A 14044-nucleotide genomic window follows, 5' to 3' on the forward strand; every position below is an offset into this window, starting at 1 on the left:
GTCCTCAAACATTACTGAAAACAGCCCCTCCCTGACTTGCATGTATGCTCCCTTTTACCTCCCATGATCTCCTGATATTTGTGCTAGAGTGGTTTTATCCCTCTATCTCTCTCTTTCTCTGTTGTTGTTGTGTTGTTTTTTTTTATAATTTCTTTTCAGTGTTGATGCAAAACCCCTATTGTATTCCCTCTCTGTTCTAATCCAGTTTCCATATTCTCTGTGATGTCTTTCCTTATCTTCATTTCCTCATTTCCTTCCTCTGCTTTCCATCAGCCTCCAAAAAAGATTTGGGATTATACTCCTGGAGATTGCTCTATCCTTACTAGAGAGGATAGAAAGGTAATTGTGTCTCACATACGTTGTACTACGGCATCCAGTGCGTATGTATGTGTGTATGTGGATTTATTTCTTTATTTCTTTCGTAGCATTGCTTGGGTTTTGTGTGCTTGTGATTTTTTTTTTTAATTGGGCTTCAGCTCATTAGCCTAACAAGTAGCTAGTGAATTGATTTAATAAACACTTCTGAAAAACATAATCAACAGTAGTTTAGAGTGGTGGTTTTGCTATCTTGACTTGCAATGATAATTATACTAACATACTATTGAATATTGTTATAGTATCTTTTTTTTTTTTACAGGTGGGTTTTATAACTTTATGGTTTGTAGAAGTAGATTCTAGTAGGCCTGCTGTGCATCTTTTAATTTTGGATCTTAAATGCCTCAATCAATTTCCTCTGTAATGATTGAAATGCGATTAATTACTAGTGAATTTCTGTGTATTGTCCATACCATCTTTGTCTTTTTCAATTAAAAAGGCTCGCTTATTTTTTTTTCAAAATTAACATTCCTTTGGTTTCCCCTAACCCTAAGCATTATTTTCCCATTCTTCTTCTCCTTCTTTAACCAGACTGATCTAGAAAAAGACCTCTACCTCTACCAGACTGAGTTAGAGGCAGATTTAGAAAAAATGGAGAAGCTTTATAAAGCACCACATAAAAAGCCACAGAAGGTATTTCCTATTCTTTTCATGCTGCCAATCCCTGTTTCCAAACTCTCTGCTCTAATCTATTCACTGCTGGATGATTATTAATTGAGGTTGGGATAAATAATGGTTCTGACCATTCTGACTGCATGGCTTGCTGTGTCGCTGTCAGAAATAATAGAATGTGATGCTGAGAATCCGGCTTGAAATCCATTTCAGATACAGTGATTTCCTCTCCCCCCATTCCCTTTCAGCTGTCCTCCACCCTCACCCACCCCTTTCCCCCTTCAGGGTTTTGAGTTCGGTGTCTGCAAAAAAAAAACCCTCTCTATTTTTCACATGAATAGGCAGCAGCAATCAGATTAAAATTCTTGGTTGGTGTCACGTCATCATCTCGTGCCTTTCAAGCGTGTTGCCATCAACCCTCCCTTCATACAAACCCTGCTGCTCCCTGCTAGGAGCGCATGCCTACCCAAGATTTGAATATTCCCAAGAGATTTTGCACAATTTTCGTTACGCTGCACCTTCCATGGCCTTCTAGGGCAGGTCAGCTGCTGCTGCTGGTCCGAGGGTCTGCAGGACTTGAACCATGAAATGACAGATTAATTTGGTAACACGCCATTTTTTCCCTTTGTTGTTGGCTTTTTCTTTTTTTTTTTTTAAGCTGCAGCATTTCACCAGGACTTGAAAAAGCTTTTTCAAACCCAAGATTTGCTTTTTTTTTTTTTTTTCCCTACGTAGGAATCCTCAGGTAGATGAGAGGAGACCAAGTACAGCATTTCTTTTAAAATTGCCATCAATTTTTTTAAATAACGTACCTAGGAAGTGTTAGATGGATTTAAAGCAAGCGGATAAGAACTGGCTTTTGCTATTGAACCTGTGCAGCTGGCATTGCTTCTCTTAAGTAAGGAAACTGAACTGAAACATTGCTTTTCTTGTTAGTGCTTTAATATTCATTTGAACGCTTAGGAATGTATTGTGCTGCAGAAATGTAATGTACCTTTAAAGCAAAGGCGGGCAGTGACTGGTTCGGGGGAAAAGCTTGGGGAAATAATTATGAGCATGTCTCCTGGTCCTGGCCCAGCTGGTTATCTCTTCTTGCTTTTGGCTTTATGCACAATGACTCATTGGCAGACAAAAGAATAGGCGCTGCAAAAAGGCATCGGCTGTGCTAAAAACCTGTCACTGCCCTGATGGAACTCAGGAAAATTGTCGCTTTTCTGCAAAGACATTGACAGCTTAAATTGCATTTAGACTTAAACTTCAATGTCTCATAAAGGCTAATATTCAAGCAATAAATGGAAAATTACTTAAGCAAGCCTTTTTCTTTCTCCTCGTGTATAAGTGGATATCAATGACTCCTTTGTTTGGACTTTTGCAGAATACAGCAGGTGTTACTCCTCTGGAAACTTCCACAGACCATTCTTCCTAGTAAGTTTTCCAATTGCTTTTTGATGCCTCTTGTACAGTCTGAGGGCGTGTGGGGCAGGGTTTAGGGTGTTGGAAATGGCCTGGCTTTATTTTTTGGTGATGGATATAGACAGCTATATATCCCATAAGAATTATAAGTGTGCTTTAGGTGAATCCAGATACTATGTCTGCTCTTTGATCCTAAATTAATTTTGAAGTGATTACTTAAGTGATTGCATTGTCTAGATAAGAACTGCTATAGTGCCTAGGCAGCTACTTTTAAAAAAACAAACGGAATCTTAACTCCATTTTTATGAAACTGCATGAAGCTACAGCCTATTTCCAAACAACTTTATTGCCTGGAAAAGAAAAAAAGAAAAAAAAAGTTTGTTACTTGTGTGTGGTATATTGGTTCCTGTTAGAAGTTTCCAGTTATGCATTCTAGAGGAAAAGGATGCTGTTGATGAAACACAATAATTTTCTAGCTTCCAGGAAGGGAAAAGTAGTAGCAGTTGCAATATTTCTTAGAGATCTAATGTGGCGCTGGTTTTCTGGATGAACACTTAATATAACAGTGAACTCTCTGTAAATGAGTTATGCATTGAGCTGGTTCATTCTGAAAGAGGAAGAGAAAAAAATCGAGGGCAATATGCTGAGTAGTCCTTGTAACTGGACTAGGTGCATTGCATTTCTCATAGACACAATCTCCCCTGCATGCATGGATTGTTAGGAAAGGCACTCTCTCCTCCAGGCACCCATCGACATCATTTTGTTCATTGCTCCTATGACTGTTTAGTTTTGTTTAGGTAGGGAGAGAGCGATAAAATACATGGAAATCTCAGAGATTAGCATAAAAGGGTAGCTTATATTTGCCAAAGACTGGTAAGAATCCTGAATTCCTGACTGTCCCGATAGTGTTACAAAAGTTGTGAATCTTCTGTTTGGTTTGCTAGGCGGGCCAGTTTTGCTCTCCTGCATTCAAGTCATCTTATAGAGCCCATGTTAGTTGCCACTGATGGTTGTAGGAGCTGTTCTGGACCTTGAAAGCTGTGTCTGTACATACAGAATTAATATTTACAACTCAAGTCAAGGAAATTACCCTTCAGCTAAAAGAGAAGCATGTGCATAATGTATATGCGTTATCATACATTTTAAAGCCATCTTACCTCTACTTTTCATTACATAGAACAGCATTCTGTTCTGCAAGGCGTCTCTCCCCTGTGCACAGACTGATCCATTAGCAAAGCCAAGGTTTCTGCCCATGGCACCATTGTCTGTGCCCTTTCTGATACTATGCAAAGCATTCAGGAGTGCCAACATCTGTGCTGGTGGATGGGAAGCAACCTGGGTAGGGTGGGAATGGGAGACAACAGAGAGGGCCAATGAAGTCATACATTCTTCCCTAGCCTGCCTATAGAGAACAGGGAGAAGAGATATCTGGAGTTTATTGCTTTTTGTTGTTGTTGTTCCTCTTTGGTGTTGCTCTTCCCTCTGCTCACCTGATTATTCTAACCTTCTTGCAGACTGCCTCAGCTCTGCCGTACAGCTGGCTGGCCCTGTAGGGGGAGCAACCAGTATAGGGACTCCTTTGCCAAATACCTCCTCTCTCTCCCCTGGGTGTTTTCCCAAAGCAGGGAAAATATTTTAACCCGTTGTTTTTAACAACTGGGTGCAAGTGCTCTCACGTCTCAGGTGAGGAACCTTAAGGCAGTCATGAGTCCCTGCAGCAGCTGGCAGGGTTTCCTCAGAAACCTGACAAATAGAGGCACTGGAGCAACGCACACGAGACAGAACAGCTCTGTAGCTATGGTTATAGCTTGGGCCCTTGCTTCTATTTGAGCATTGCCTAGGTAGAAGTGGTGACATTATTCCGTTTCTCTTTGCTGGTGTTTTTCACAAGCCCTTTCACTTCAGAAAATAATTTATGGGACTGCCTATGATCTGGTTTTCCTTGTCCGGAAACTAAAATCTTCTTTGTGATCCAGACATTGTGTAATTCCACCCCCATAGCCAGTCCTCTGATGTATTTGAAAGCTTTCTCTTTACCCTGTAACTACAGTGTCCATCCAAAATAACCAGATGCATGTACAAAGTTAGCCACAACAAGCAGGCCACATGCATTTCCACACTCTCATAAATTTGAATCACCCCTGGATATCACAATGAAAACCAGCTTTCAAAAGTTTCTGTGATTTGGCAAAAAACTTTTTTTTTTTTTTTGGTTTAACTTTCTAGCAGGCGTGCTTTGGCCTCAGAATAGCTTTGTGTGTGAGACTGCATCTTATTCCAAAGAGCCTGGGTGAGCATGTACAACAACTGGTATCGGATGAGCTCAGCTTTTAGGAAAACACAGTCTGCCTGATTGTTCAGCAAATCTTTTGCACCTGGGAAAATCATTCATACCATGAAATATTATTTTTTTTGTTTGGTTTGGTTTGTATTTCTTTTTTAGAGAGAGTACAGTGAAAATAGAAAATAGTGATTTAGAAATCACATGTAGGAGATTATTGGTTCTGTTTCATGACAGAGGAAAGGGATTTGTAATAACTCTTCACTATTTAAGGGCCTAAGGAATTACAGTTGTGCCCATTTTTAACATATATCTCAGAATCCAGCATTTTGTTTGTATGTCTGCATGGTAGACCTAGAGTCTGTGACTTTGTATTTCCTCTAGCACAAGCTTGAGGCAAAGCTGAGCAGAATTGTGCCTATCTGGGAAATTTCTCTGGTGTTTAAACAGTAGTGTCTGTAGCCCAGTGCTTGTGCTTCTCTGCATGGTCCCTCACTGATGGGTTTGGAAAATTGCTCTGGGAGTCTTGGCTTATAATGTTGGCTGGGAGGCTGAACTGGTTGAGATGAAATCCTGAGCAGCTGTGCTTTGTAACCAGGGGACAGGAATGGCTGGTGTTTAAGGAGAGAGGGCTGGAGCCGGAAGATGTATGTGCTACTTCTAGCTAGCCACTGAATTTCTGTATGTTTGCAAGGAAATCATGCATTTGCTCAGTGACCCTGTTGTCTCGTCTGTGAAATAAAGGAGGAGTGCTTTCCCGTCACCTGTTTTCTGGGGGATTGAGGTGGGAGAGTTCCCTCAGGTGGAGAATGTTGTGGTAGTGCAAAGCTTGCAGCACTATTGCAATGTACTCATAACCTCTTTATTCAGCATCAGTTCTTCATGCACAGTCCATTTTGGGTTTATAAGTGTGGTTTTCTCTTTCCTTGCATGAAGCAAACAGAAGTGACCCATTGGCGTTCTTCACCATTTTTCTGTTTTGCAAACTGTTTTCCAGCTCCACATATTCTCCCAGCTACCACACAGTGAAGAGGGAGACAGAATCAGCACCAGGGGACTTTGCTGGCTTGGAGAATGAAAGACAGATTTACAAGAGTGTGCTGGAAGGTGGAGATATCCCGTTCCAGGGGCTGAGTGGTCTCAAGCGACCTTCTAGCTCTGCTTCCACAAAAGGTAGGCAGTCAGGGCGCTAACCTGACTTTTGTTCTGCACAAGGTGTCAAAAGTCTGGTGATATGGGGCAAACTCCTGCAGGGTTTAGAGTCCTGTTCAAGCCAGTCGAGGTTTCCTCTGTCCTTCCTCTTTGGCATCCCTGGTTTTCTCTCTTTTTATCTCTCAGACTACACTGGCCAGTATTTTTCATGACCCCTTTATCTGATCCAGGTTCCTCTTCTTAACAGGAACCAGCTCTCTCCCTCCCACACCTCAGCCACATTCCACACCTTCTTTTTCTTCCTCCAGGCTGCTCAGGCTGGCCTTGCTGTCCATCTGCTCCCACTGCCTTGTCATGCTAGAGCCCTTCCCTGCCTTTCCTGCTCTTCCTGCTGGGGGGTCTCAGCAGGCCACACCATGGCTGCTGGCCTGGCCACCCTGGTGTAGCCAGCACCATGTTCTCTGCAGCCTCCTGCCTGCAAGGGTTGTACAGAGAATGCACAGGACATTGAACCAGCAACACCCTGCGGTCTCTGAGGCAGCAAGACAGCAGAGACTGCTGCATTCTCCTCCCCCTTCCTCCCCCCATCGTGGACTTTCTAGAAGATTAGGTCAAGGAAGAGCCTGACTCCCATCAGGGAGTTGTATTGGGGAATGTGTCCCTGAGCCAACTTCAACCTAAAAATGGATCGAGATGGGGAGAGGACTGGGGCAGGAATGCATTGGGTTTCTGAACTGCTCTCCCTAAAAATAGTGCATCACACCAAAAAGGTCTCTGTCTCCATCTTCCAGCTGTTTTTCAGTATTATGTCCGGCCTGTAGGGCAAGGAGTCAAACTGGAGCTGAACAAAAAAAATCTGGTCAAACAGTTATTGTTCCCCAAACTGCAATTGAACCTGAATGGTTATTTTGACAGTTTAATTTGATCTCAGATTGGAAACAGACCTAAAAAAATTCAGTCACAGCTCAACCCAGTCTGGATCTGATGTTAAAAAAATGTTCTCATTTGACTCCTTGATTTTTAAAGCAAACACGGGCCACACCACACTGTCTGAAGCACACTCAGCTTATTCCTGGTATGGGAAATCTCTAAGCAAGCAGCTCTTCTACAAGGCCATCTAATGTGGCATGCTTGTCCTTGCATGGTCAGCCCTTGATTTTCTTCTCCCTCTCAGGAATAAACTCTTTGGCACACACTGTGGTGAGACCATAGTAGGTGTGATTACAGGCTTGGTGCATTAAGCCATTTTTGCAATGCTAGTGCCTCTGCATTCGTGCTGACACCCTGATCCTGCCCAGAGTTCAGCCGCCCTTTTCCATGGTGCCACAGCTCCCCTGGAAGCTGATGATGCTCAGCACTTTTTAGGAGGGTACCTTGAAAGTGCAACAGGCCTGTTTTTGGCCAAGCCTCTCAGCTTAGAAACATTAGCAGCACTTCACCTACTCCTGTAAGTGCAGCTTGTTATGCAGTGTCTTCCTGCTTTTCTTTATGTTTTGGAACTTTGTTTCTTTAAAGTGCATTGTATGAAATCCAAGCATGTTCTCTCTCCTTTCTCAATAGCTTTCTAGCACTTAAGCTAACAGGTTGTATTTATTTTATTCTGCATGCTTACCAGTGGATCGTAAAGGTGGGAATGCTCATATGACTGCACCCTCTTCAGTTAATAGCCGAACCTTTAACGCTAGTCATACCGGTATGTTAGGTCACTCATGTAAAAATAAGAAGCCCTTATCAGCTGCAAAAGCCTGCATTACTGAAATCCTCCCTTCTAAATTCAAACCCAAACTAGCAGCTCCAGCTGCTCTTGTGCAGGACAAGAAGGGTATCTTGCTATCTCATGAGAAAGCTCAAAGCTGCGAAAACCTTCGTAGCTCCATTGCCTTGTTTGATAATAAAAAAGCTTTTATGGTAGACATAGGGGAAAGCATAGAAGACATGTTGATGAAGTCGAAGCAGGAGTATGCCATCAAATCTGGCAGTACCATGAGCCTACAGGAGTATGGCACCAACTCTAGGAAAGGCTACCTGTTCCCTGCCTCCAGGAAGAGCGGGATGGAGTTTACAATGCTGTATAAAGACATGCACCAGATCAACCGGTCCAGGATCAATTTGAGCACAGTCTCCTCCTGCAGTGTGAGAGATATTGCATCTCAGTTTGAGAATGAAGCAAAGGACAGGATGGAGCACAGCCTTAGTCGAGAGGATTCAGAGCAGATCCCCAAACACACCGTTTCCTCCCGTATCAGTGCCTTTGAGCAGCTGATCCAGAGATCACGATCAATGCCCGCGCTTGATTTTTCTACCGGACCAAACAAGTTCACCACTTCTCTCCAATCTAAAACTTGTCTGAGTTCAGCCTACTCTGCAGAGTTTCTTCTGGATTTGCCAAAAACACAGCGAGAAGAGAAGGATGCCACCAGCTTGGCAGAAAAATCCTCCCGCTCCTGCAGCAACGTGGAGGACACAGCTTCGGATGTCAGTGATGCCATCCCTATGGACACACTCTCAGCTTGCACGGATGAGATAGATCTCCTCTCAAATGCATCCAATGACAGTGGCGGCAGCAGCAGCAACCTCAATGGACCTCAGAAGCATAAAATCAACAGATGCAAAGGCACATGCCCAGCTTCCTACACCAGGTTCACTACCATCCGAAGGCATGAGCAGCAGCAGGCCTCCAGGAACCCTGATTCCAAAGGAGATATCTATGGGGACAGACACACACTCCCCAGAAATGTCTACCTGATGAGCCCACTCCCATTCCGATTGAAAAAACCCTTTCAACACAAGTCCAGCAGGACTCCACCCCCAGGCTGCCTGGAAACCCAAGCCATGCCCAGGCCCGACAGCCCAGGCGACCCCATACAGCTCCAGGGGAGCACAGGAGATGAGAGTCACCACTCCCAGCACAGACTGTGCTCCAGAAGCAGGCCGCTGGCTCCCAGGCGCCTGTCTTCCTTTGACATTGTGGAGAGGCTTAGCTATTTCCCCACCAGGGGATCTAGCCGAGATAGCTCCATGGGCCGGTCTGATACTCCTGACTCCTTACACAATGGGAACCCAGTCCCATATGCTCTATATCACAGCTTGGACACAAACAACAACCCGCAAAGTGAACTTGGGACGTACCTAGGAGGTGGCTTTTTGTGTTCTTTACTAGTGTCCCTTCATCTGTCTTCTTGCTTTCCTTTCTCCTCCCCTTTTCTTCCACAATCCCTGCATTTTTACTGCCCATCTTTGCATCCCCTGACTCTCTATTTTTTTTATTATTTTTTTTCTGATATGTCTAATGTCCTTTGCGTGTCTTGCTGAGCATTTTTGTTCAGGACATATTAACAGCTGCACTTCTGAGAAACGATTTCTGCTGCCTTTCTAATCACATCGTGTTCAGTTGGTCTCAAGCAGCTCCTGGGATACAAGAATCTCAACATGAGTTATTTCTAGTCCTATATCATTTGCAGACATGGGAGTATAAAACAAACCCAAATGATTTGCTATAAGGAGCAGTTTCTCAAGGTCATGTAGTGTGTGTGTGTGCGTGTGTGTGTGTGTGTGTGTTAAACTTTTCTCAGCAGTAAAATGCCAAATCATATTTTGATGGCAGCAAATCTTTTCTTCACAAAGTCCTTCTGTGTTTTTACTCTTTCCCGTACCTTTGTTTTCTTCCTGGTTTTGGATCTTTGTTAACAAGTATAGTCCAAAAGGGAAAAAAATGAAAATGGTTAAATTATCAACATCTGATTGGCAATTTGGTCAATGACAATTGAGAATCCTTACCATTGTAATGGAAGCAAATTTTTAAAATATATTTATTTTTTTCCTTTCTGGTTATGCTAGATAAATCCATCTGTATTTTAACTTCCTTATGTTGTTTCGAAGTAGATTCAGAATCACCAAGGCATTTTGCACCACTTGATTACATGGAAACTCCCGAAGAAATTCTCCGCAGGCGCTATGATGATAAAGAGGTAATAATGCCTTCTTTTATGGCCTAGTAACAGTTGTGGCAGCTCCACATGCAAGAAATACAGCAGTAACTCTTTTAGAAGGACAACTTATATGTGTATTGATATGTATATTGGAAGTTAGAGCAGAAAGGTAGAACCAGTATGTTTTATTTTTAATACTACTTTTGCCACTAATTTACTGTATAATGTGTAGTCCAGTTTAGCTTTTATTTAAAAGGAACCTGATAGTTCTTAGCAATTGCACAAAACGATATATGGGGGCTTTAAAAATGTAAAAAGGCTGGAGAGATATGTGAGTTGTGGTATAACACCTCAGTACTTGCAGATAAAGCTGAAATGGTATTTCTACAAGTGAATTATATTTTTATTGTTCTCCACGAAAGCCACCTGAGTCAGTATTAATCAAGCTGGTCAGAAAGGGTTTATTTTCATGCAAGAGTCCTCAGGTTTTGAGTAACAAATGTAAGGCATATCAAGCCACCAGGAAGTGTGAAGCTTTTCCCCAATGCAAATTAGAATTCTTTGATATCTCAAATTGTCAACAGAATGTATCAGTCCTTTTTGAAATGGCTTGGTGATGTATGGACAAGCTGAAATACTAAGAAAGCAACAAAGGATATTCAGCACTGACTGTATTCAAGTTGGGGTTAAAGAAATTATAAAGTGATTGCATTCTAGGAAGCTTGTTTAATAAATAAAAATAAAACCAAGTGACAATTTTACTGAAGAATCATGTTACCTTTCTGAGTTCAAATAACATTTGTGTGGGTTTTGAAATATGTGTGAAATCTGTTCTTAATTCCAATGTGAAAAATACACTTTTTGCTGTCTTCTCCCATGAAACAGTAATCCCCCCACTGCCAAAATCCAGCAAGAAAGCTCATGTAAGAGCACAACTCTGAGTTCACTAAGACGTGCTGGCTTCAAATTATAAAATCATTCAGTTGGAAGGGACCTACAAAGGTCATCGAGTTCAACTGCCAAATGAGTTACCAAAGAGCCTAACTCTTCAGCCTACAGTCAGCGCCAAAACATGCAAGAACCCTTCTGCATGGTTCCCGAGAATTCTCATTTCCATTAATGTGCCAGAGGCTAAAGAAGTCCAAAATATTTTTGTGGGGTTTGTTTATTTTGTGAAGTGTGTTACATGAACCCAAAAGGAAGTATGGGAGAATCTGATACCTGAAGATGGGTTAGGCACTCTCCCAAGCTCCTTTCAAAGCTCAGAGGGGTTTGGTGCCTCAACTTACCTGTGGATCTGATTCAGGTCTCTTGGAAGTCGAGAGAAGCTCCTTATTGGTTGGAGGGGGTGTTGCATCAGCCCCCTGCATTATCAGCGAGCTTCCCATTATCTTAGAAGTTCCCAAGACGTGGCCAAAACTTAGAAAAACTCATTGACTTCCATTAGTGTTGGATCAGATCCACTGTATGAGCTGGATTTCTGTTATGTGATAATGGGAATGTATTTTTGTGCTTGCTAAATCAAAGGGTATTGTGTAGTTAGTAAAATCAGTGTTTTATGTTGAACTGTAAAGTTCCAGCTTTTTGCTGGGACCTCAGGAATTTTATTCAAGTCACATTTGTGGCAGCTTTCAAATGGCCTTAACTAGATGATTTACTGCCCATTTTATGCAATTTTATGGCAGAAACTTTTAGAGGACCAGAGACGGCTTAAACGTGAGCAAGAAGAAGCTGATATTGCAGCTAGAAGGCACACAGGGGTTATTCCAACGCACCATCAGTTTATCACTAATGAGCGATTTGGGGACCTCCTAAATGTAGACGATACAGCAAAGAGGAAATCTGGGTCAGAGGTCTGTTTTAGTTACCTCAGTCTGCTGCTTGACCCAAAGCAATATTTGCCTCTCACAATGTTGTGCTGTAGGCCAACATTAGCTCTTCGGAGAATGTCGTTTGTTTTTTTTATCCCCCTTCCCCTTTCCCATTCTGGCTTCATTTAGAACTGCTTTGACTCTTGTGCCTGGTAAATTAATAGATATCTCTATACCAAGCTGCATATGTTAAAGCATGCCTGCTGAGAATTGCTGGTGCACACCTGTGATGCATGCCTTTAAATATCAGCTACTTGTAGTAAATCAAAGGCATTCTACATCCTTTGCATCATATTGCTACATTGCCTTCTTGTCTGTGCCTTATGCTTAGAAACTTCATGTCTTGTTGATTCTGGCCATGCAACTGTTTCATAGTTGTTGTTGTTTTTTTAAAAAATAGATTGTTTCTTCTCCTATCTAAAGCTGCTTAATGTCCTTGGGAAACAACTGGAAAAAGTCTCAGCATGTTTCACTGAGTACAACCTGGTCAGTCTTTCTGAAAGAGACAAAGGAGGAGATTTTTTTTTTTTTTTTCCATGAGCCTGAGGCAGTTCTCCCTAGACTCTCCCTGGATGCTAGGCCAGGTGTGCTGGCCACATGCTATCTCCTGCCTTATGGATTGCTGCTGTGGCTCTTTACAGCTCCTGTGTTTCCCCAGAGGTGCAGCACAGTGGCAGTGGGTGAAGTGATCACCATGTGGATGGAGTACATTTGTCTGCCTCTTGTTTACATAGCTTCAGATGCAGAAGTGCCATATAAATGCATCTACTTCTTATTTTATGCTTCATTACCAAAATGACTTTTAAATTGTCTAAATATTTAGTAGCTATTAGAAAAACAGCCAGATAAATCATGTTTTGAAGCCTAGGCCTGCTGTCAACACGTCCTCTTTGGCTTTTTAGCCACTGAAGATTTTTTTTATGCACAGGCCTGATTTATTTGTACTTCCTCCTCACCTTCGTCTCTTCGCTACCAATCCATACATGGATCACATTGCAGAATTCATCAAGGCCAGGTAATAATCAGTAAAGAGCCACATCAAATAAAATCCTACTTTTTTTTTTTTCCCCCAGCTGGTTAATTTTGCTTTCTGATTCAGACACTGAGGGGAATTTTTTTCAGAGTCCCAGTAACTGTAGTTACTGGAGCAGCTCTTGTTAACCAGGGTTTGTCACATTTAAATGTTTACTGCTGTTAAATCAATTTTCTTTAGAGCATTAATTACAGTTATACCAGAAGTGTTATACCACTTTTTGCCCTGGTAATGGAGACCCATCCAGCATATTGGGACTGTCATACCAGTTGCACACCAGCTTGTAGCAGAATACCTGCATTCAACATCCTTCCCTAGACTAATGGTAGCTATAGAAGAGTTTGGGTTTTTTTTTTCCTCAGAAGAGGATGGAAAACCTAATTATTATCTTAATGTGCTAATTTCTTTTTTGATCTCTAGATGAGACCTGCTAGAGCCAAGTTTGACTTTAAAGCGCAGACACTGAAGTGAGTATAGCTTGTTACTATTGCCTTTGGTGTTCTTCCTCTGCCTTTTCCCCTAGGATGCAGCATTTATGAAGTTTCATGCCATTGGATTTGAGTGTGTCTTTCCAGCAACTCAGTCAAAACAAAGCGTTCACAGTATGGCAGGTGAAAGTAATATGAATCTTGCAGGTCATAGCCTGTAATGGTCCTTCAGGAAAATGTCTTCTTTCTCAGTATCAGCAAGATAATTTAAACAGGTGCCTAGTTCTAATCATGTAGCTGGGCCTTTGACTCAGGATTTTCCTGATTCAGGACCTATAAGGGTACAGACTGGTCACTGCTCCCCTGATATCTGTGGATATACCAGCAGATGTTTCTAGTGGCATTGTACCTTCAAACCCTTTTGTGGTCCTTGTGATGAATCAAACAAGAACAAGAACCTTACTCTTTTTTTTTCTTTGGGGGGGGGGGGGGTGGAGCAGGGGGTTTATGGAGGGAAGGGAATGCTGCTGTGGAAAAAAAACTATGAAAAGCATTTGCCTTTTCATGAACCTGGAGAGTCTCTCGTTTTAACATTGCTAAGGAGGGAAGAAAGAAAAGCAGATTTCAGTGAAGGAGCAGCTGTTTTTCTTCTCAGGTGCTAATGCCCTGGGATTGTTTTGTTTTATGTTCTATAGGTGATGATTTGTAATGATTTACACGGCATCTTCCCAGGACCTGTAATAAAACTGAAGCAAATGTCAGGATTAACTGTTGTATCCCTAGAGGAGAACATACCAGAGTACCAGACAAAAATAAAGCAGAGCTTATGAAAATCATGGTAGGAAAGGCTGGGTTTTCTTGTGAGGACCCATGTAGTAGGTTTATAAGCCTAGAACAAGCTTCCCACGGTGGTTGTTCCTCAAGGTGCAGACATTGGTAATTTTAGCACT

The 14044-nt window shown here is 42.1% G+C and overlaps 1 protein-coding gene across 36 annotated transcripts in view; it reads left to right on the forward strand.

Annotated features, from left to right (window-relative positions):
- The window catches only part of SORBS1 (sorbin and SH3 domain containing 1), a 120917-nt gene that overhangs the window by 91929 nt on the left and 14944 nt on the right, over window positions 1–14044 (forward strand). For 23 of the 36 annotated variants that reach the window (XM_080598151.1, XM_080598123.1, XM_080598150.1 and 20 more), the window contains 8 exons: window positions 274–339; window positions 907–1008; window positions 2363–2412; window positions 5679–5854; window positions 7449–8969; window positions 9716–9801; window positions 11448–11615; window positions 13087–13133. In XM_080598151.1, coding sequence (XP_080454277.1) covers window positions 274–339; window positions 907–1008; window positions 2363–2412; window positions 5679–5854; window positions 7449–8969; window positions 9716–9801; window positions 11448–11615; window positions 13087–13133 — 2216 coding nt within the window. Of the gene's footprint in view, window positions 1–273; window positions 340–906; window positions 1009–2362; window positions 2413–5678; window positions 5855–7448; window positions 8970–9712; window positions 9802–11447; window positions 11616–13086; window positions 13134–14044 lie in introns of all 36 variants that reach the window. The other 13 variants (XM_080598141.1, XM_080598154.1, XM_080598129.1 and 10 more) reach the window with 6 other exon arrangements.

The sequence above is a fragment of the Anser brachyrhynchus genome, assembly GCF_964034855.1.
Source record: "Anser brachyrhynchus genome assembly, chromosome: 6".
In the NCBI taxonomy this organism is placed as follows: Eukaryota; Metazoa; Chordata; class Aves; order Anseriformes; family Anatidae; genus Anser; species Anser brachyrhynchus.